This window comes from Talpa europaea (assembly GCF_964194135.1).
Source record: "Talpa europaea genome assembly, chromosome: 9".
In the NCBI taxonomy this organism is placed as follows: Eukaryota; Metazoa; Chordata; class Mammalia; order Eulipotyphla; family Talpidae; genus Talpa; species Talpa europaea.
The window spans coordinates 100,578,587-100,603,034 of NC_140076.1; the positions used below are offsets into that span (position 1 = coordinate 100,578,587).

General features: G+C 37.5%; 1 protein-coding gene across 2 annotated transcripts; it reads left to right on the forward strand.

Annotated features, from left to right (window-relative positions):
• Nucleotides 1-878: 878 nt before the first annotated feature.
• SLC35A3 (solute carrier family 35 member A3) lies at nt 879-23,767 on the forward strand (the record flags this gene model as incomplete). 2 transcript variants are annotated; one of them, XM_084243260.1, is made up of 7 exons in its annotated part: nt 879-1,080; nt 2,995-3,149; nt 3,223-3,345; nt 5,164-5,335; nt 9,373-9,491; nt 11,011-11,144; nt 23,677-23,767. In XM_084243260.1, 7 exons carry the CDS (start codon nt 894-896, stop codon nt 23,765-23,767), a joined length of 981 nt encoding a protein of 326 aa, XP_084099386.1. The 2 variants fall into 2 exon arrangements, with proteins under 2 accessions (XP_084099386.1, XP_084099387.1); XM_084243261.1 differs by having other exon boundaries at nt 894-1,084; nt 3,002-3,149.
• Between the last annotated feature and the right edge of the window lie 681 nt (nt 23,768-24,448).

The window sequence follows — 24,448 nt, forward strand, 5'->3', positions numbered from 1 at the left end:
CCGGGGAGCAGCCGGGAATCGAACCAGCGCTGCAGAGGCTGTGGGCAGCTTCACAACCCAGCGCTCAACCGCTGCGCCCCCGGGGAGGCCCACACTGGCGAATTTTAATGGCAGCTTCTTTAAAGCTCCTATATGTTAAGAGTCTGTTGCCTTGGCAGATCTTAAGTGAGAGTCTTCCTAGTTCTTGGTATGATGAGTATATTAATTTTGGATTAAATCTTAGACATTTTGAGTCTTATGACACCTTGGTTCTAATTAAATCTATGTCAGTAAATAGCCACTGGGGAGAGTGAAAGGATGCTGCCTCTTTGTTGGTATTCACCTTTTCTAGGGCAGGAATGGTCTACAAGGCTCTGCCACCAAAGTCTTGGTGACTGCAGCCCCTGGTGGTGGGTATAGGGAAAAACTGCCACTTTATTACTAATGCAAGATGGGGATGGTCAGCAAGGCTTTGTTCCAGAGAGTGCACTAAACTCAGTTGGAAGACTGCTGTCTTGCCATTTCTTTGATTTGAGATAGTGGGTTTTTCTTGGGCTTTTGTTTTTTGTCAATCTGCCCACTGCCTGTTGGTGGTTCCAAGTTGTAAATTTCCATGCCTTATGTATCTCATAGGGTGAGATACAGAGGAGGTAAAAATTCTTTGCTGTACCATCACTGAAGATCTGGGGTCTCTAACCAGTTTCTCTTATTTTCTTCACTATTCAGTCTTCTTGTGGTTGCTCTGTTGCCTTTAGTTCAAGGCTTATCCCTGCAGTTAGGAGGAAGAATAGGGTAGCATGCACTTTATCGTCTCTGAAACCACAAGTCTCTTATAGATTTTTAATATATGTCCTGTGTTTCCCAATTTTATTTACACTGTTTGTTTTGTTTTTCAGGCAAATGAAGATAAAACAATGTCTGCCAACCTAAAATACCTTTCCTTGGGAATTTTGGTCTTTCAGACCACCAGTTTGGTTCTAACAATGCGTTATTCTAGGACTTTAAAAGAAGAGGGACCTCGTTATCTATCCTCTACAGCAGTGGTTATTGCTGAACTTTTGAAGATAATGGCCTGCATTTTATTAGTCTACAAAGACAGCAGTAGGTATCTAGGTTTTGTTTTTGATTCATTGCAATTTATTTGTTGTTATTCACATATGACAAATATGTAAATATATGATAGTAACTGCACATTTGAACACTTACATGCATATACTGTGCATGATTTCAAACAAGAGCTGTAGGCCAGAGGTGTGGGGGGTGAGAGGATTCACCAGAGACAGAGTGGGGAACAGAACACGCAGATTGACTGAAATAAACCGCTGAGGGGAGTAGCGGGCGAGTAAGGAGAGGTCTGCTGCGCCATGTGGGTTGCTCCCTGGCTGGCGGAGGATTGAACTTGTGCTGCAGTGCTGCGGATAGCCTCATAGGCTGCGTTCTAACCCCTTGCACCACCAGAGAGGCCCTTATTTCGACCTGCTTATTGTAGTTCCAGATTGAGGGTGACTAGATCTTATCCCGGTAGCTCAGGGCACATGACAGGTACCAACTTTGGGCAGGACGCCATTCAACTGTAGGGCCCACTAAAACCTACCCACACTCACTCAGACTGGGGGCAGCAGACATGTCTTTAAACCTAACATGCACACCTTCGGGTGTGGGAGAAAACCTGCACTGAATGAGAGAACATGCAGGGGAAAATGTGCCAATTCCACATAGATGGTGCTTCTGACTGGAAATTTTTTTTTAATTTCACCAGTCTCAGATTGGCAAAAATAAAAAGTCTGACAATGTCAGGAATTGACAAAGAGCATGAAACAAGATTCCCTAAACAACTAATGAGAAAAATATAGCATTGATTAATTTTCAATTAAATATATTTTAATGAGCTGATATTTGAGGTTTTTTTTTTAACTAAAATTAAGAAAAAATATTTTATGTAAATTTTTTACTATTAGGGTAAGGAAAGGATAAATATGAGGTAGCAAGTTTTTAAGTTTTTTTTCATTTAAAAAGTTTTCATAATCAAAGTTTTCCAGTTTTATGTTGGGAGAGAATAAGCATCTTTAAAGGGTAATTACTGGTAAGGTAGTAGGCTTGCACAGAATTTCTCCTTCCTCCAGAGGTTTGTGTATTTAAAGTTCTCTTTAACACTTTTGTTAGAGGTTTGTTAACTCAAAATACCATTTTCAGCCCCTTTTTTTCCTCTAAAGTGGAGGTTATATAAAAAACCTCGATTCCCCAGTCATCTGCAGCAAGGGGTGCTATGCAACACAATCTTGGTAATTAAGAGTGGAGAACATACCTGCTATGGCATTTTTTCCTCTGCTTTCCTGCTACCTAGAATGAGAACCAGTGGGTAACAGTCATTCGGTGACCTTGTTACAATAATAATGTAGACAACAGATGAAAAGCATGAAGGTAAAAAGCCAGTATCTAAAGAGTGAGCTTCATTCCTGATGTACTGTTGTAGCAACTTTGGACCTGAATTCATGATATTTGAGACAACTCTGTGGGGTTGAGTCAGTGTTGGTTGGTTTTCTATTTATAGCCAAACCTACTCCCTTACTGATTTACCTCCTTTTTGTGATTAAAACCTTAACAATTAATTGGTATGACTGGTGATAAAATGAGGTGCACAAAATAAAAGTTGTTATAAAGTAAGAATACTGGGTTAACAAATTAATACTTTGAGTTTCTGGTTATTATAAGTACATATATGTGTGCACATGTATATGTAAAGTATGTATATAATCAATTTTATTGTATTTCCCAATGAAAGAATATAAGGATAATGTACTTGTTAATATGCTGCCTTATACTATTTAACGTTTAGCATCATTAGTGTCACTTAGCTACCATTTAGCATCATTAAAGGCATATTTTAGACATAAAAGTACCTTAACATGTAGCCCAATATCCTTAAAAGTGAGAAAACTGCAGCCTGAGAGAGGGTATGTAGCTTATTAGTTATTTAATTATTGATTTTTGCCTATTTTCATGTCTTTTTTCTAGAATGTAGTCTAAGAGCATTGAATCGAATACTACATGATGAAATTCTTAATAAGCCTATGGAAACCCTTAAACTTGCTATTCCTTCAGGAATATATACTCTTCAGAATAATTTACTGTATGTGGCATTGTCAAATCTAGATGCAGCTACTTATCAGGTACTTAAAATACATTTCTGGTAGTCCTTTTAAGAAACAAACACACACTAATACTAACTGTTTTCTTTTTCAGGTCACATATCAGTTGAAAATTCTTACTACAGCATTGTTTTCTGTGTCTATGCTTAGTAAAAAATTAGGTGTGTACCAGTGGCTTTCCCTAGTGATTTTGATGGCAGGAGTTGCTTTTGTACAGGTAATTATTTAAGTATATTTTTCATTTTTATCACAAATTTAAAACCTTATTTGAGTATGGAGACTATGGTTCTATTATTTATTGAAACAAATAAATGCTTAATCTCCCCCAGTGACATATTTTTTGAGAGCTTCCTTTTAGTAGTATACTGCATTGGGATTTAATTGATGTAAGTAAATAAAAATCATATCTTCTGATATAAACCTGATTTTTACTGGATACCTGGAGCATTTGACATTATTTATCATTTCCTTTTTATGTTCTGTCACCTTCCCTGATGCTGTTTTTTCCTGGTCTTTCCCATATCTTGATGATGATTTCTTACTGGTTTCTTAAACCTTTCTGATAGTGGGGTTACTGGTAGGCTTGTTATTTCTTTTAAATGAGTTCCTTACCTTTGGAGATTTCATCCATTCTGGAAGTTATTATTAACGCTATTTGCTGGTGGTTCTTTGGTCTGTCCGTGTCATCAACTCTGCCTATTCCTGTGGTTTCAGATTTGTGTAGCCAAGACTGTTGGACAGCTTTGCTTGGTTGCTCAATAGGTGTATAAACTCATCATTTCCAAAAGTAAACTTTACCTTTTCCTATTAAACCTGTTCTTGTTTCTGTTTTTTTTTTTCAGTCATTATTTACTCAGCTTGGACAGTTGTCCTAGACTCTTCCTTCTGCTTCCTACATTTAATTACTAAGCCTATCCTGGTTCTGTTTTTTAATACTTTATTCTGCCCACTTCTATTGTTACTACCACAGTTCATGCCTCCTTTGTTTCTAACATTATCTTTTGCCTCCTGATTTTTTATTTACTTCAGTCTTACCCATCTCCCCAAATTTTGCTTCCGATTAGTCACCAATGTCATCTATTGAAAAATACATCCTATCATGTCAATCCTGCCAACCTTAGAGACACCCTATGACTTTCTCTAGTGTGTGGTATGTATAACTTGCATAAGTATTTTTGATAGTTACTTATTTATACTAGAAAACCATAAATGTTATGTCAAGCCCTTATTTCACAGCTGTTGCTTAGGATAAGCTGAAGTAGGTATTAAATTTTAAAAATGAGGTATTTCAAATTAAAATATCAGTTAACTAGGGCCTCCCTGGTGGCCCAGTGGGTTGAGTGCAATACTGTGAAGCTGTCTGCAGCCTCTGCAGTATGGGTTTGATTCCCGGCTGGCCAGGGAGATACCCACATGGTGCGGCAGAACTCCTGTCTCACCTGCTGCTTCCCTCAGCAGTGTTTTCAGTTCGTCTGCCTGTTCTTCTCCTGCTCTGTCTCTGGTGAATTCTCTCACCCTCCCATGCCTTTTGCCTGTACCCCAGTTCTTGGATAAATAAATAAATCTTAGAAAAAAAATCAGTTAACTAGTAGTTCAGACTTGACAAAAACTGTGAAGAAAGTCAAATAACTGTTTTGAGGAACACTGATCTACACAGTTAACGCCAGAGTAGTTGATCATGATATCATATTAATGTTCCATGATGTATTTCTACACTCCAGACTCATTTTTGCTGCTGTACCCTTCTGTACATTCTGAATTTCTACAGCTGAACTGCTTGTAAAGGCTGATAACTGCATCTGTGCATTGATTCATTCTCTTTCTCTCTTTTAGAGTATTTGTGGAAATTATGAGTTGTAAAAGTAATTATCACTGTGGGGAAAAATGATTCTAAGGTTTTCTCTCAGGAATTGCTATTCCCAAGAATGGTATTAGTTTCATTTTTACCTTAAAGGTCCGAAGGTGGGCTCTAAACATGCACTTTGCAAAATATAATAGGAATTTAACTTCAGGGTTTTTTTTCTTTTTTCTTCAGTGGCCCTCAGATTCTCAAGAACTTGATTCTAAGGAACATTCAGCTGGCTCTCAATTTGTAGGCCTCATGGCAGTTCTCACAGCATGTTTTTCAAGTGGCTTTGCTGGGGTTTACTTTGAGAAAATCTTAAAAGAAACCAAACAATCAGTGTGGATAAGAAATATTCAACTTGGTAAGTTTTAAATGTTTTCTAATAATTATTTTTAAAGTGATTCATATCGTTCTATAATTCTTTAATAAATTCTGATCTAACTATCTGGCAAGGTTTTTGCTTTAAAAAATTATGTTTTAAATGAGTACATTTTATTTAATAATATGAAATTTTAGGTTTGTGACATAGTATGTAAGCATTGTTTCTGTCCTCATCATTTGGAGTCTTAGTAACTGGTTGCTACATTTTGGAAGATGTTATAGATAACATATATTTTGCTCCTTGGAGAAGGAGATTAAGATACTAGCAATTTTTTTTTCAATTACATGATACAATCTTACCAACTGTAGTCACCGTGTTATATATCAAATCACCAAGATGTACACTTTAAATGCCTTACAGTTCTGTCACTTATACCTCAATGAAGCTAAAAAGATTAAGATATTTAAATGGAGGAATTTCAAAGCAATGCACCTTTCATCTTTAAAATCTTGATATACTTTTTTATGTTTATGTTGTTTAAGTAATGTATCCTCTTTCTAATTGAAGGTAAAGAGAAAGAAAAAAAGTCCCATACAATGAAGAATTGCCTTTGAAACAAATATTAAACTATTTTTAGGCAATACTGTTATAGAGATTCCAGTATTTACTATTCTTGAATATACATATTTTGGAAAATGTGTGAAAAGCAGCTCAATTGCAAATTGACACATTCTATTTTAAGCCTCTGTACTTGTAACTTTGGAGGTCATTTTTATAGTCACTTTTTTTATAGCCATGTCAACTTAAAAGATACAGGTTTTTTCTGCTGCCCGCAAGTAGAATGTTTCTATTTGGTAGGTATTTTTGGGGTCTGGGAACACCATTAGCATCAATTCATATGGAAAAATTTTTGAACATTCCCCGACCCAAAAAATAACCTAATAAATCAGACCAAACTAGAAACTTCTGCTTCCAGAAAGTGGGTGGGGGCAAGGGAGAAAGTATGGGGCACACCTGTATACCATCTCTCTCTTGATGGGAAAAGACCCTTCAAGGTCTACACAGTGAATTGTCTGTACCCTAATGGCCAGTATTTTTAAAACAAAACATCTCAAACAAACCTTCCACATTTTATAACAATCATCTTTCCAATTGTTTTCAAATAGACTGACCCTCCACTTTATTACTTAGGATTATTTAAGTTTCAGTGCAATATTTGCATAAATGTCATTTTTTTAAACATTCAAGGTAATTATTTTTAAATGCAAATTAGCTTCCTTTTGTTCAGTTTGTCTACAAGGCAAGTTTACAGTCTTGAAAAATATTAACCAACTTAATTCACCATAATTTCAGAAAGAGTGTGCCTGTGGTACAGTGTTAAGAACACCTAGCTTTATAGTCAAACTGTTCAAAATCTGACTCCACTATCTCCTGTGTGGGTTTAGGGAAGTTACTTAATATGTTCGTAGCTATAGTAATTATTTCATGTTACTTAATGAGGTTTAAATGAGAAATATTTAAAAATTGTTAAATATTTAGAATATAGTATCTTGCATATAGTAAGTACTAATATGAGCTATTTATAAAAACATGCAAATATTAGAAAGGAAAGAAAGATTTTTTTTTAAAGATTTATTTATTTATTTATACAAGCACTGGGTACAGTCAGAAGCGCTGGAGGGTGGGAGAATTCACCAGAGCCAGAGCTGGGAACAGGACAGGCAGACTGACAAAATACACTGCTGAGGGCAACAGCGGGCGTGGCAGGAGAGGTCTGTACGCCATGTGGGACCCTCGTCCGGTGGCCAGGGATAGAACCGGTGCTGCAGAGGCTGCAGCAGCTTCGCAACCCAGCGCTCAACCACTGCGCCACCAGGGAGGCCGGGGAAAGAAAGATTTAAGGCTAGTGTGAGTTCCCCAAATTTTCTTGAATTACGAGATAAAAATGAAAGATGTCAGAATTGATTCTGTGGTCCTTCATAGTATAATCTTATAGTAAGATACTCAAAGTTTTGAAAAGGATGAGTAAACAAGTTATAGATATATCAAAATTATGAATCTGAACTTATAATGTATATAAGCATATTAAAAATTGATAAGATTAGCAAATGATAAGATTAAAAGTTAGTAAGAGACTGGAGAACTAGGAACTGTTATTACCTATAGTTGTTAGAGATATAGATTGATATAGCCTTATTGGATCTCAGTTTGGGAACATTTCACAAAATTTTCTTTGATGCAAAAAAAATCCATATCTGCATCAGAATTTATCCTATCCATGAATCCACAGATAAATCTCATGCACAAGAATACAAAGATTGATGTACAAGGTTACACACTGCAGAACTGGTTACAATTATAAAAAATAGAAACATTTAGAACACTGGTTAAATAAGTTATCAATGTAATTAAGTAGTATGGTGGTTAAAATCATGGACTCTGGAACCACATCGCCTGGATTTAGATTAAGAAGTCAGTCGCTTAGCAGTCATGAACTCGGGCAAGTTTATTTAATCTGTTTGTGTTTCAGTCTCTTTTATCTATAAAATGGGCAGAAAAGTATCTACCTCATGGGGTTGTTGTGAGTTTATATCCCTAAAGCACTTAGAGTAATTAGTGGCACATGATCTTTTTCCAGTTAATTGTGATTCATACAGTGGAATATTGGGCAAGGGATAGAATGCAGTAGATCTGTACACACTGACATGTCTCATACAGTCTTTTGTAATTATCAAGTATTATTTTTATAATTAAAACAATACTCTCAGAAGTATTTATTTTTGTAATTTTGTATTACATACATATTCATATTCAAAGACATATTGAAATGATAGAATTATCATAAATGAGTTTGATCCCCTACCTGAGTTTGACCCCCTGCCGGGGAGCTAACCCCTTATATAATGAAACAGACCTCTCCTGTCTCACCCACTGCTTCCCTCAGCAGAGTATTTCAGTGCATGTGCCTGTTCTGCTCCCCACTGTGTCTCTGGTGAATCCTCTCACTCCCTGCACCTCTGGCCTACACCCCACTTTTTCTATAAATAAAAAAATATTTAAAAAATAAATGAATTTTTAGGAAGAACTTTTCATATCCCTTTCAGTGCTTTTCTGTTATCAAATATTTGATTAATTATGACCGTATAAAAATTGCTTTCTATGCACTTTTTAAAAATTTATTTATGCATACAAGAACTGGGATATAGGCCAGAGGTGTGGGGAGGTTGAGAGGATTCACCAGAGACAGAGTGGGAAACAGAACAGGCAATTGACTGAAATACACTGCTGAGGGGAGCAGCGGGCGAGACAAGAGAGGTCTGCTGCACCATGTGGGTTAGCTCTCTGGCGGGGAGTTGAACTCATGCTGTAGTTGCTGCAGGACAGTGCTGTGACTTAACCCCATGTACCACCAGGGAAGTCTCCTCTTGCACTTTTTTTAACTACATATCTTACCAGAGACTATCCCTAAGAGGTGGTCCCTGTACACATTCCCTGTCTTCATAATTTAGGATTGCTCCTAAAAACCTTTAAATTCAACAGTCATACCATTCAGCAGTGAAGATGACAATTTCTGCTGACCCTGAGCTGACTTTCCCTGATAGTGAGACTTCAGTAATGAAAATTTTTGCCTATCACTATTTCTTAGATGATTTTTTGGATATTGTTTGTACTTGCAAAAACTTCTTAATAAGGAAAAAAGACTATGCCACATACCTGAGCTTTTATATCTGTATGTATAATGTGAATATATGAAAATCTAGATGTAGCAATAGGAAGATACAAGATCCAGGAAAATATGCCAAAAGTTGAGCATTTTATAAATATTTGAATGGGACAGCCATATAGACATGTACTTTATTCATTATATTTTTTTTTATGTTCCAAAGTTGGTAAACTCTACCCTTTTTTATATTATTGTATCTTATCACCATCATATAGTACTAAGTACACTTTTGGTAATAAAAATAAAATAATTTAAAAGTAGTCAAATTTTATCAAAAAGGAAAGATTAAATTATTTGGAATGTCAGTGGAAAAGTATTGCTCCAGGCAAAATGACACACTGTTTTTTTCTAGGTTTCTTTGGTAGTTTATTTGGATTGATGGGTGTATACATTTATGATGGAGAATTGGTATCAAAGAATGGATTTTTTCAGGGATATAACCAACTGACCTGGATAGTTGTTATTCTTCAGGTAAAGCATTTAAAATCTTTTATTTAATGCTAATAAACAATTTTGATACAGTAAATCAAAGCAGTTACTAATGTACTAATGCAGGGGGGGTGCTCTTCTGTTAGTGTTCTCATTATACTTAGTTTATTTAAGGGTGTTAAAATAGAACTGTTTTTAATGCCACAATGACAACTCCTTGAGAAGGGGTCATGCATGAACTTTGTGGTATTTAAATTTAATTTATAATAAAATGAATTTAAAGAGTAAAAGCTGAAGTTGAAGCTGAGGGAAAAATAGAACTTTTGAGTTTATACAATTGCTATTGTACAGGTACTCTATGGTCAGCCTGTTAAGACTCAAGAAGCAGATCTAGTTATTTAATCTGTTAAGTAGTTCATCGTCTCTTGTTGTACCTACATACTGAAATATTCCTGTCAAAATGCCTTTGTTTATAATTTGAAATTGTCCAAGTCTTGAGTAATTTCTTTTTTAAAAAGTACTTACTGAGTATTCTGGAGGACATAAAAATTAAGATACAAATCACTGACCTCACAAAGTCTTTCTCCGGAGGTATTTGAAGGTTTAAGGAACGAAGGTATCCTTGTGAAAGGTGGGTGAAAATGACAAGGGAATGGTTGTATTTTGAAAACATGACGGATATTTCTGTTTTTAAATGGGAGAAAAGGAGATAAGGATAAGTGAAAACTCAGGGGAAAATTGATGAAGAGATAGATAAATTATAGGGAAGTATGCTGTTTTTTTATATAACCAGAGGGAAGTCCTTTTCCCTTAAGAAGGAGCTAAAGACTGAGTAAAATAAAAATGGTTTGGCAAGTGGTATGAGACATTCAGCAGGAATAAACAGATGAAAGAGACTATTAACAACTATTGGTACTCAAACATCAATTTGTAATGAGTTCAATTGATGTAATGCCTGGCTTTCTGTTGTTAAGGTAGCTGATAAATAAGGTTTGGCACAAAACACAAAACTATGAGGTATGGCAAAACCTTTAATTTGTCACAATATGGAATTTGAGAATGATTTGGTGGAAAATTACTTTTACACTTAAAGAACAATGAAAATTGTGCTTCAGGAAAAGTAATCTGGTAGCAATAAAAGGTGGATTAAAATGGGGAGAAACTAGAGGAAGAAAGAAAAGTTAGGAAGCTATTGACAGACTCGTAAAATTCTTTTCAAATTATACTTTGACTCAGACGTGAAAATACTAATCAGAGTGACCAATTTTAACACATCTGTCTAAACAAGTGATTTTACTAGATTGGATAAAGATAGATGTTTTATTCATAATATGGTCAAATTCCATTATAATAATTGCAGATTGTACTGGTAGTTACTTTTGCAGTAAGAGAGCTACTGAGCAAAACTTATAGGTATATTGATTATAGGTGATGCTGAATAAAAATCACTATAACAGGGTTAAATTTATAGGAAAAAAGCCTAAAAGCTTTGTTGAGTAGTAAGATTGCTTTTAATATATATATGTCTGTTTTTTAAAATAATCTTTTAAAACTTCTACAGGCACTTGGAGGCCTTGTAATAGCTGCTGTTATTAAATATGCAGATAATATCTTAAAAGGATTTGCAACCTCTTTATCCATAATATTATCAACACTGATATCCTATTTTTGGCTACAAGATTTTGTGCCAACCAGGTAATTTCTTCTCTTCTATTTCTTTAAATTCAAAAGTAAAAATTCTTCATAAAATCTGATCTGAAATTTTTTGTTCTATTACAACTTCTGAAGACTCATGAAAATACAGTAAAAGATCCATATAACTTTTTTTTTTTTTGGAGATTACAAACAACCACATGAAAGAATCTTCCACTTGAAAGTTTTTAAATATAAATTTGTCTGGACAGAATTTCCCCAGTGCATCTGAGGGGGTAAAAATGTCATATGGTGACATTTTTAAATGCAGAATTTATATAGCTAAAGCAGAAAAGTGTGTGACATTCTCGAAGAAGATAGTTTATATATTTAGAAGGTACCTTGTGAAAAAACCTTAGGAGGTAGTGGCAGGAAAATGAGTGGAAAGGAACTGAGAGAGGAATGACGGGTAAGGCAGGAGACGTGCCTGTAGGGTCATGGAGGCCACAGGAGGAGAGTTAAGAAGAATGAAATGTAAGGATTACTTGCGTAAATGACACTGAAGATCCAGTTATTTTTATAATTATTAATTTACAGCCCTAGAGTAATGAGATTTATTTTAATGGAGTCCAGGATACTATTCTGGTTTTCATCCAACTTCATTTCCCTCCTCATTTTCTCAAAATCTGAACTTTGCAGTCTCCCAAGGCTCTGTCCTTTATCTGCTGCTCTCACTACCTCGTGAATGCTAGTCTCTTGACTTTAAATACCATTATATTATAATCAATCTCAAATTTAAAATTGAATTCCAGGCTTGTGTATTAAATGCCTGTTTGACATTTTCACTCAAATGCCTGCCAGATAATTCATTCCCTCCATCCCTATCAAGGTTTCCCAGTTTAGTAAATAGCAGCACCTCCATTCCTCCAGTTGCTGAGACTGAAATCCTCCTTGACTTAGAAAGTTTAATCTTAGAGAAGGTGGAGTCTGTAAGTATAGATATAGTTAGATGTATGTAGGAAAAAGTTATAATAAAAAGTTCTTTATTTTCTGAAGGAAGTAAAGTCATCCGGCTTCTCTTTATCCTTCTCTTACATATCATTGTAACCCAGAAACAAATCCTGTCAACTCTTCCTTTTTATTTTTATTTATTTTAAAACAGGTGCCATCACATTTTTTTTTTAATGGTTTCCTTTTTTTAAGATTTATTTATACAAGCACTGGGTACAGTCAGAAGCGCGGGTGGGTGAGAGAATTCACCAGAGCCAGAGCGGGGAACAGAACAGGCAGACTGACGAAGTACACTGCTGAGGGGAGCAGCGGGTGGCAGGAGCGGTCTGCGCACCATGTGGGACCCTCGCCCGGTGGGCAGGGATCGAGCCGGCGCTGCAGAGACTGCAGGCAGCTTTGCAACCCAGCGTTCAACCGCTGCGCCATCGGGGAGGCCCACCAACTCTTCCCTTTTTAAGATCACCACAATTTGACCATTTCTTTTAACCTGAACTGTGCCAACCTTGTTCAGGTCATCCAAATCCTGGGGATTAAGGAAATAATCCTAACTTGTCTCCTTGCTTCTTCTCATCTTCTGCCCCTCAGTTTTTCTCCACTCAGCAACCAGAATGATTCTTTTCATTCCAAATCAGTTCATATCACTATTCCATTCAAAGGCCTTCTAATTATTTCCTGTGTCACTCAGAAGTTTTCATTATCATGGCCTATTTGATTTGGTAGCTCTCTGCTACCTATATGTCCTCATCTGATACTACATTCCTCTTGTGAATTTCTTTTTCTTTTTAGCTACAATGACATCTTTTTTATGTGCTTTGACTTACTCTTCTTGGAATACTCATCCCTCATATTCACATGGCATACTCCCTCACTTCCTTATGTCTTGGCTCAAATGTCACTTTCTCTAGTGATCAGTCTAAATAAAAGAGCACCCCTCCCATTCCAAATTCTTTTTTTTTTTTTTTAATTTTCTAGAGGCATGTCTTATTTATTTATTTATTATTTGTTTGTTTGGTTTATACATGCACTGGGTACAGTCAGAAGCGCGGGAGGGTGAGAGAATTCACCAGAGCCAGAGCCGGGAGCAGAGCAGTCAGAAGGACCGAAGTACACTGCTGAGGGGAGCAGCGGGCGGCAGGAGAGGTCTGCGCGCCATGTGGGACCCTCCTCCGGTGGCCGGGGAGCAACTGGGGATCGAACCGGCGCCGCAGAGGCGGGGGGCAGCTTCGCAACCCAGCGCTCAACCGCTGCACCACCGGGGAGGCCCCCATTCCAAATTCTTTTTCCTTTTCATTAAGTAAGCAAAGAGGTACTCAGTATATTTGGTGAATGAAAATTTTGGTACAGCTAGTAAAATTCATTTTGTGTTACTGAGAGTGAGGTAGGATTATGGTTGGAATTTGGCTGTAGAAAAATACAATATTTTCTTTATATTTCTTTTTTTTTTTTTTTTTAAAGATTTATTTATTTATTTATTTATACAAGCACTGGGTACAGTCAGAAGCGCGGGAGGGTGAGAGAATTCACCAGAGCCAGAGCGGGGAGCAGAGCAGGCAGAAGGACCGAAGTCCACTGCTGAGGGGAGCAGCGGGCGGCAGGAGAGGTCTGCGCGCCATGTGGGACCCTCCTCCGGTGGCCGGGGAGCAGCCAGGGATCGAACCGGTGCCGCAGAGGCCGCGGGCAGCTTCGCAACCCAGCGCTCAACCGCTGCACCACCGGGGAGGCCCTTTCTTTATATTTCTATAATGAGTATTTGTGGTTTGATTTTTTTCTCTGTCAACCTGGATAATAGGTCTGGGACATGCATGCATGTTATTTTTCTGAAGCATGAATTTAGAAGTGTTTCTTTTTTTTTAACTTTGGGAATTAGTTATTTAGATAGCAAGATCAGTGAAACAATTACTAATTACATCTTAAATTGAGTATTAGAAGTAATAGGAGTATTCCTACTCCTGTTCCATACTGGGGAAGTTATGTGCTTTAATGTTATTTCAGGATGCTTTGAATTTATAGATATTTAGGATACATTTAAAAGGGCATACATTTTTAAAAAAAGATTAAGGCCAAGGGTTGTTAACTTTAAATCTTTGAATGATATATGGAATAAACAAGTAAATGAGCAAGCAAACCAGTAGAGAGGCAAAAGCGATAGTAGTTTGTCAATAAAATATACATCTGCATGTAAATCCCTGTTCATGAGATATGTTGGGATGATGATCAAAAGAGCAAAGACAGTAATACCGTTACCATTGAATGAATGTTTTGAGAACTTGCACAGAACACAGAATCAGATGGAGGAGATGGATTATTTTTTCTAAAATAGATAACTATAACTAAGAAAGTTAACTAAGATAACTAAGAGTTACCTATTTTAGAAAAATAATCCATCTCCTCCAGTAAAACATCTTTTAATAAATCCAGTAACCTCCATTTTCAATATACTATTTTCCTTTATCATCTCCATTTCTCTTTCTGAAATTGTTTTTTTTTTTTTAATTATTTTTTTGGTTTTTTTTAGAAGTGGTACTATTATACCTGCCTTTCTGATTGCTCTTTTGGTATCCTGTTAATCTTCACTTTCTTTTTTGGTTATATCATCTACTGTCATGTCTTGTGTTTCCTCTTTATGAAGATAAGCTCCAGTAAATCTCTGTTTACAACCAGCTGATAGCTACCTCTACTAGATATCATATTGCCAATATTCCCTTTCTTATTGGCATTACCATCCAAGGAAAAAGAATAAACCATAGACTTGTTTATTCTATGGTCAAAAAGGTGTTGTATCCACTGTATGTCTGCATATCCACCTTACTAGATCCTGGAAAAACAGGCGTTCAGATTGAGTTACGGTTTTCTGTCTTCCAAGAGATCACACACATCTAGAGAGACAGAAATGTGAATAAATTATAACAGTATGATCATGTAGCAATATAAGTGATATATACCATTCTATTAGAGAGGGCTCAGGTCCTAGAAACAATGAGTAAATTCGGATGGGTTTTTTTTTTCCTTCTAATTTTTTTAAAAGATTTATTTATTCATTCATTCATTTATTTATTCATTTATTTATTTATTTATTTATACAAGCACTGGGTACAGTCAGAGGCGCAGGAGGGTAAGAGAATTCACCAAAGCCAGAGCGGGGAGCAGAACAGACAGACTGACGAAATACACTGCTGAGGGGAGCAGTGGGTGCCATGTAGGACCCTCGCTGGTGGCCGGGGATCGAACCAGCGCTGCAGAGGCTGCAGGCAGCTTCGCAGCCCAGCGCTCAACCGCTGCGCCACTGGGGAGGCCCTCTTCTTCTAATTTTTTAACAAAACTTTTTCTCTCAGAACCATGTAAAAATAGCTGACTGAAGAGGCAAAGGTTTCCTGACATTAGACATTCTAGAAGATTGTGTTAGAGATATCAGAATTTATACTTGGATTGGGTGGAAAGCTGGGTCAGATGACTTTGAAGTTACACATGTGACTGTGCAATTCTAGAATTCCAGAAAGCTAAGAAAAGGTGATAATAACAAGAAAGTTTTAATCAGGAGCTTATCCAAAACCTTGGTAAATCATTACCAAATAGTCTTATTGTAGTAATTTTTACCAAGATATATTATGTTTTATGTTTTCTTAATTTTTTAAAAAATATGTAAGAACTGGGGTACAGGTCAGAGGCGTGGGAGGGTGAGAGAATGCTACAGAGACAGAGTGGGAAGCAGAACAGGCAGACGGACCAAACACACTGCTGAGGGGAGCAGCTAGCAAGGCAAGAGAGGTCTGCCACGCCATGTGGGAATCGCCCTGGCCAGCCAGGAATCGAACCGGCGCTGCAGAGGCTGTAGACAGCTTCACAGCACAGTGCTCAACCCTCTGTGCCACCAGGGAAGCCCTGTTTTCTTAATATATACCTGCAAGGTTTTGGAGAGTTGCCCATTTACATCAAGTCAACATTAGATATTTATCATAACATAATTATTGAACTCCTTACATATGCTAGACATGGGAGGTAAAATAATGAGAAAGAAGCACTTGGTCAAGCAGGGGAGCAGACATGTACATAATGTGTTATTTAATGTGGTGTGATAAGTAACAAGCATAGGGAAGTGAGTCTTGGAGACATTAGACCTGAATTGTGAATAAGCAATTATGAATAAGCAATTTTCTTAGAGAAAATGCATTGTAGGCAGAGAAAATCGCTTCTTCAATGACACTGTCCTGCAAGTATACTGGGCTCACTGAATGGAGTGGCTGAATCATGGACTGAGTGGAGTGTGGGAGATGAAGTTGAAGGGCCTTTTATGTTATAATAAGATTAGAGAGCTTTTTCCTTTACAGAACATTTTTTTAAGCAGGGAAATAACTTTGAATTTTTAATAGAAACTTCAAAACCTAGACTCATTCATGACCCTGTAACAGCATGCTAAAGAATATAAATGTTAAAAGTTAAGATTGGTATTTGAGTTTACATCCAGTTTAAGTTCCAGTACTAGTTTGAGTTCATTTCTAGTTTACAGTAAGATATTATCCATGGATAGATAAAGAAGAAACCAAGTCTCTGCATTTAATCATATTTCCTTTTATAAAGCATCTTACAACAATTAAAAGACGTTTTGCTTATTACTACATTGGATTTTATTTTATTTTATTTTTTTTATAATAAATTTTATTGTTATATTCCCCATACAATTGCAGCCCCCCCATTCTGACCCCAATCCCTCCCCTCCCGCCCCCGCCCCCCTAAAAGTGTCGTGGTTCATAGTTTTTTGTTGATTTTGATTTTCACTTTCTTATAGTTATTCATTTTCCTGGTCCCTTATTTAAGTTTTCTAGATTCCTGCTATGAGTGAGACCATCCGGTATTTTTCTTTTTCTTTTTGGCTTATTTCGCTGAGCATGATCCCTTCCAGCGCCATCCATGTTGCTGCAAATTGCATGTGTTTATCTTTTTTGAATGCTGAGTATAATATTCCATGGTATATATGTACCACATCTTCTTGATCCAGTCATCTATTTTTGGGCATTTGGGCTGTTTCCAAAGCTTAGCTATTGTAAACAGTGCTGCTATAAACATAGGGGTGCAGGTGTTCTTTGGAATTGATGTTTCTGTGTCCTAGGAGTGGAATTGCTGGATCATATGGAAGCTCTATGTTTAGTAGGTCCAGAAATCTCCACACAGCTTTCCACAGTGGTTGGACCAGTTTGCACTCCCACCAACAGTGCAGAAGAGTTCCTTTTTCTCCACACCCTCGCCAGCATTTGTTGTTGCTAGTTTTTTTAATATGTGCCATTCTCACTGGTGTAAGATGGTATCTCATGGTAGTTTTGATTTGCATTTCCCTGATGGCAAGTGATGTTGAACATTTTTTCATATGCCTGTTGGCCATTTGCATTTCCTCTTCAGAGAAGTTTCTTTTTAGCTCTTCTGCCCATTTTTTGACTGGATTCTTTTCTTTGTTGTTGTTGAGTCTCATCAGCTCTTTGCAGATTTTTGTGATCAGTCCTTTATCATTAGTGTTGGGTGCAAAAATGTTCTCCCAGTTGGTGGGGTTTCTCTTTGTTTTTGTTATTGTCTCTTTTGATGTGCAGAAGCTCTTTAATTTGATGTAGTCCCAGCTGTTGATCTTTGCCTTCACTATCACTGCTTTGGGTGATGTGTCTGTAAAGATGTCTTTGATGTGCAAATCCCGTAGTGTTTCGCCTATATTTCCTTCTATGTATTTTATGGTTTCAGGTCTTATGTCTAGTTCTTTAATCCATTTTGAGTTGATTTTTGTGTATGGTGTGAGGTAGTGGTCAAGCTTCATTCTTTTGCATGTAGCGACCCAGTTTTCCCAGCACCATTTATTGAACAAACTTTCTTTGCTCCAATGCATAGTCTTTGCTCCTTTGTCAAAGATTAGTTGACCATAAATCTGTGGGTTTATTTCTGGATTTTCTATTCGATTCCATTGGTCTGTATGTCTGTTCTTGTTCCAATACCATGCAGTTTTGATGATTATGGCTTTGTAGTATAGTTTGAAGTCTGGGAGTGTAATGCCTCCATTCCCTTCTTTTTTTTTTCAGGAGAGCTTTGGCTATTCGGGGTTTTTTGTAATTCCATATGAATTTCATCAATAATTGTTCTATTTCTTTGAAGAATGACATTGAAATTTTGATTGGAATAGCATTGAATCTGTATATTGCTTTTGGAAGGATGGCCATTTTAATAATGTTTATTCTTCCAATCCACGAGCAGGGGATGTCTCTCCATTTCTTTGTGTCTTCTTCTATTTCTTTTAACAGTGTTTTATAGTTTTCTTTGTATAGGTCCTTTACCTCTTTTGTTAGATTTGTTCCCAAATATTTGATTTTTTTTGTTTCAATAACAAAAGGGATGGTTTTTTTGATTTCTTCTTCTTCAGATTTATTGTTTGTGTATAGGAAGGCTACTGACTTTTGCGTGTTGATTTTGTATCCTGCCACTTTACTGAACTGATTGATGAGTTGAATTAGCTTTTCTGTGGAGTTTTTGGGGTTCTCTATGTATAATATCATATCGTCTGCAAATAGTGATAGTTTGACTTCTTCTTTTCCTATTTGGATTCCTTGGATGTCTTTCTCTTGTCTTATTGCCCTGGCTAGGACTTCCAGTATTATATTGAAAAGCAGTGGTGAGAGTGGACATCCTTGTCTTGTTCCAGATCTTAATGGAATTGCTTTCAGCTTTTCAACATTGAGAATGATACTGGCTGTTGGCTTGTCATAGATGGCCTTTATGATGTTGAGGTATGTTCCTTGTATCCCAAGAATTTCAAGGGCTTTTATCATGAATGGGTGTTGCACTTTGTCGAAAGCTTTCTCAGCATCTATTGATATTATCATATGGTTTTTATATTTCTTTTTGTTGATGTGTTGGATAACGTTGATTGATTTTCGGATGTTAAACCATCCTTGTGCCCCTGGAATGAATCCTACTTGGTCGTGGTGAATTATCTTATGGATACATTGCTGGATTCTGATTGCTAAAATTTTATTGAGGATTTTTGCATCAGTGTTCATTAGGGAGATTGGCCTGTTGTTTTCCTTTTTTGTGTTGTCCTTGTTCGGTTTTTGTATTAGTGTAATGTTGGCTTCATAGAACGTGTTTGGTATTGTCCCTTCCTTCTCAATTTTTTGGAAGAGTTTGTGAAGGATAGGCACTAATTCGTCTCTGAATGTTTGGTAGAATTCATTTGTAAATCCATCAGGTCCTGGGCTTTTGTTTTTGGGGAGGTTTTTGATTACCATTTCAATTTCGCTGCTTGTAATTGGTCTGTTTAGGTGTTCTATTTCTTCTTTATCTAGCTTTGGGTGATTGTAGAGTTGTAGGAATTTGTCCATCTCCTCTAGATTGTTAAACTTGTTTTCATATAACTGTTCATAGTAGTTACTGATTATTCTTTTGATTTCTGCTGTGTCTGTTGTGATTTCTCCTCTTTCATTGATGATCCTGTTTATTTGTGCTTTCTCCCTTTTTTCCTTTGTGAGCCTGGCTAGGGGTTTGTCTATTTTATTGATTTTTTCAAAGAACCAGCTCTTGGTTTCATTGATCTTTTGGATTGTTTTTTTAGTTTCAATTTCATTTATTTCTGCTTTGGTTTTTATTATTTCTTTTCTCCTATTGGTTTTGGGGTATTTTTGTTGTTCTTTTTCTAGATCTTTGAGCTTCGAGATTAGGTTGTTTCTTTGAGTTCTTTCTTGTTTCTTGATGTGAGCTTCTATTGCTATATATTTTCCTCTTATTACTGCTTTTGCTGCATCCCATACATTTAGGATATTGGTGTCTTCCTTGTCGTTCAATTCAAAAAATTTTTTAATTTCTTCTTTGATCTCCTCATTAGTCCAGTGGTCTTCCAGTAGTGTGGTTTTTAATCTCCATGAGGTAGGAAAGTTCCTTGCCTTCTTTTTATGGTTTATTTCTAGTTTGATGCCTTCATGGTCAGAAAAGATGGTTGATATGATTTCAATCTTGGTGTATCTGTTGATGTTTGTCTTGTGCCCCAGTATGTGATCGATCCTGGAGAATGATCCGTGTGCGCTTGAGAAAAATGTGTACTCCGTTTTTTTGGGGTTTAGTGTTCTATAGATGTCTGTTAAGCCCAATTGCTCTAGGTCCTTATTTAGAGCTTTGGTTTCTTTACTTATTTTTTGTCTTGTTGATCTATCCATTGTTGATAGTGGTGTGTTGAAGTCTCCCACTACGTATGTGTTTTCTCTGATGTCTGTTTTCAGAGAGGACAACAGTTGTCTGATATATTTTGGTGCTCCTTCGTTTGGTGAGTATATGTTAATGAGTGTTATTTCTTCTTGAAGTATTGTCCCCTTGATCATAATGTAGTGACCATTGGGGTCTCTTTTTATCTTTTTGAGTTTGAAATCTGTTTTATCTGATATAAGTATAGCTGTTCCTGCTTTCTTTTTTGGTCCATTTGCTTGTAGGATTGTTTTCCATCCTTTAACTTTGAGCCTATTTTTATCTTTTGTAGCTAAATGTGTTTCCTGGAGACAGCAAAAGGTTGGGTTTTGTTTCTTAATCCAGGATGCAACTCTGTGTCTTTTTATTGAAGAGTTTAGTCCATTTACATTTAGAGTTAATATTGATATGTTAACATCTGTATTTGCCATTGTGTTTGTCTTTCCTTTGATTTTATTTATTTATTCTTTTAATAACTTTTTTTTTTTTTTGGCCTTCTTTCATTGTTATTCGTCCCTCTGAGGTTCTGGCTTTAGGACTCCTTGTAGTATTTTTTTGGAGTGGGGGTTTAGTTGCAATGAAATTCCGGAGTTTCTGTTTGTCTGGGAAGGTCCATATTCTTTCTTCAAAGAGGAAGGAAAGCTTTGCGGGATAGAGTATTCTTGGTTGGCATCTGTTTTCTTGGAGTCTGTTGACTATGTCCCTCCACTCTCTCCTTGCCCGTAGTGTTTCTTCGGAGAAGTCTGATGTCAGCCTGATTGGCTTTCCTTTGAATGTTATCTGTTTCTTCCCTCTTGCCAGCTTCATTATTTTTTCCTTGTCCTGGATTCTAGGGAGCTTTACTATTATGTATCTTGCTGTATTTTTTCTTTCGTCGTGGAAGTTTGGTGTTCTTCTTGCTTCTTGTATATCAATTTTCAGCTCCTTCTTCACATTTGGGAAGTTCTCTTCAATTATCTCTTTGAATATTTTCTCTGTTCCTACTTCTCTCTCCTCTCCTGGTATTCCTATAACTCTTATATTTCCTTTCCTCATGGAGTCAGATAGTTCCCGAAGTCTTTCTTCATTCTTTTTCCTTCGTACTTCTCTTTCCTTTTCTGTTTGGTTCTTTTTATTTCTGTGTCTTCAAGAGCACTTATTCGTTCTTCCATTTCATCAATTCTGCTTTCATTGCTTTTCCCAGAATTCTTTAGTTCTTCCACTAATTCTTTGATCTCATGCATTTCTTTTACTTCCCTCTTTAGGGACTCAATTTCATTCTTCTGATCGTTGATTATTTTTCCCTTATCATTGTTTTCCTTTATGACTTCTGTCAGTTTTTTAATAACGGCAATTTTAAATTCTCTTTCTGGAAGGCTCAGAAGTTCTTCCAAGTTACTGTCGTTGCAATCTGGGGGCTGGTTTTCTTTTTGTGGTGTGCTTTTTCTCTGAAGAGTTGCTAGGTTGCGTGTGGTTCTTCTCCTCCCTACTGTCTGTTTTCTAATTTGCCGTATGCGTTGGGACACTGTGTTGTTGGGACTGGCCGGCATCTTGGGTGAGCTTCTCTGCTCCCCTCTGGTTCCTCCAGGAGTCATCTGTCAGTTTCAAGCAGTCTTTATTGGGGAAAGGTCCCTGTCCTAAAATGTCGATGTGGGGACACACTCCCCGTGCGCCTGGTCTGCCCCGGCGGTAGGTTCCTGCTCCCCTTCTGGGCTTGGACTGCAGGCCAGAGGGGGTCTGTCGTGGGTGAGCTTCCCCCGCTCACCTCTGGCTCCTGAGGAAGCCTTCTGCAGGTAGTCTTTACTGAAGAAATGTCCCTGTTCTAAAATGGTGATGTGGGACACACTCTTCTGCGTGCCTGGTCTGCCCTGGCTGTGGGTGCTCGCTCTCCCTGTGGGCTCAGACTACTTGTTCGGAAGGGGCCGGTTGTGAGCTAACTCCCCAGCTGGCCACTAGCTCCTTCAGGAGCCTGTGCTGGCTTCAAGTCGCTAGGTGGCTCCAGAGATCTCTCCTAGAGCCCTTGGGGAGCTGATTTTCCACCCCGTGGGACAGGGAGCAGAGCGGGGATGGTAGGGTACACCTCAACGGCTTTGGGGTGCTGTGTCTGCCTTGTGCCCCACCGTCGTGGGGAACCCACGCCCCTAATTTCGTGCCCCGGGTCTCAGTTCCAAAGCCCTCAGTTCCAGGACGCAGGCTGTAGCCCAGTTCAGTGGCGCGGGAATGGCGCCTTTTGCACAGCTCCCGTGCCTGGGCGCCTGGTTCCTGCTTACTCAGGGAGGGACCTTCACCTCAGTGAGGACCTCCGCGTGTCTCCCCGCAAGGCTAGGTCGTCTCCCAAGCCTAGGTCGCAGGCGCGGGGACCTGGGCAGCCACGATCCTGGTCTGCACTTGCTTTTCAAGTGCGCCGAGTGCGCCCTTTTCCGCGCAAGCTTACCGGCAGCCCGGGCTGTGTGCTTGTCTCCCAGGGTCTTTGTTCTTCTCTAATGGAGCCCGGAGCCGTTCTCTCCCCGCCGCAGCGAATCCTGCAGGGTTCGCCTCAGCTCCCGTTCACGGATTGTGGTGGCTGAAATAGTTCCTTTCCACTCACAGTCCCGCTTGCTGCATCCGTTTTTCTTGTTGGGCGTTTTGGTTTGTTGTTTCCCTCCTCTCTGCCGGTCGGAGAGTGCTGCCTCTGTGGGCGGGGGAGGGGAGCAGGGTTCTGCGCTTCCCTCCCTTCTAGTCCTCTTTTATGGCCACTTTCTTCTTCGGGTAGTTTGCTGGAGTCGTCCGTTTATCTTCCGTGTCCCAGTTCTCACTGGGACCTGCCGCTTTTCCTCCCTATTAACTTTTTTTAATGGGAGATCTTACTAGCAGCGTCTACTCGCCGCCATGTTGCTCCGCCCCTCAATCTACATTGGATTTTAAACTGTACTTTGATTTGCAAAGAATGCAATTTTCCCTTTTTTTCCAAATGTTAAAAAATGAGATCTGTTATCATTCAATATATTGCCAGCAAAAGGCTTATTAAGAGGAAATACAATATTTTGAACATATTTGCTTTAGGAGACAGAGTGAAGTAAATAAAAGTGCAGGCTCTGGAATCAGATATACATGGATTTGATTACATCCTATCTTCCATTTAGAGGTGTGGGACTTTAAGCAAGTTACTTAAACTCTCTGAACTTAAGTTTTCTTATATACTAAACATGAGAACAATACTAGCACTTCCTTGTAGAGTTGTTCTGAGAAGTAAATGTGAGAATACATGTAAAACACTTAGCTGAATTCTTGGTATGTAATAAGTACTCAATATGTTAGTCATGTTACTTGAATACTTTTTCACAAAATAAAATTGTTTTTAGAGTAAAAAATGGAAGGATTTGTTTTGTTTTTAATCTGATTTTCTTTTTCATTTTTTCTTTAGCGTCTTTTTCCTTGGAGCCATCCTTGTAATAGCAGCTACTTTTCTATATGGTTATGATCCCAAACCTACAGGAAATCTCACTAAAGCATAGTTGAATATTGTCCTTTAACTGTTTTTTCACAATGGTGCACTAGGAATCTCAATGTTAATCTTACACAGAGGACTTCTGCAGATACTGAGAAGATATCATCATGCTAAATCTGAGCATATTCAAATGATTTGAAAATATGAAAGCTTAAGGACAAAATATGTGTATATGTAACAAAAATACCAATTGCATCAAGAAATCAAAATGTGAAAGTATTTCCCAGGATTATAATTATTGGAAGAAACTTGAAATCTGAATGTTAAAAAGATTTCACCTTTTTGATTGTTGCAGAACTGTCCCCTGCACTCTGCAAGAGCACACAACAAATATCAGATGTAAATTTTTGCAAATTCTATTTAATCTGTATAAATGTTTTTTAATCTTGCTCTTTCTGTACAGATATGTTAAATCACATGTAATATTCAGAGTTTGAAAATTATTATCTATAAAGCTGTGAAGAAATAGAAGTATGAGTTAAAAAACATTTTTATGTATCTGAGATTTTTATATTTCTACAAAAGATTACCAAACAAAGGTTTGCAAATGTTATTTGACCAACTACATAAAAATTGATAAGTAACATTCTGGGTCTGATTTGTCAGAGGAAAAATTTTCATATTTAAATATAATATAGAGGAATCCACACATCTATTTCTCTATCTACATTTTAAGATCTTTTAATGC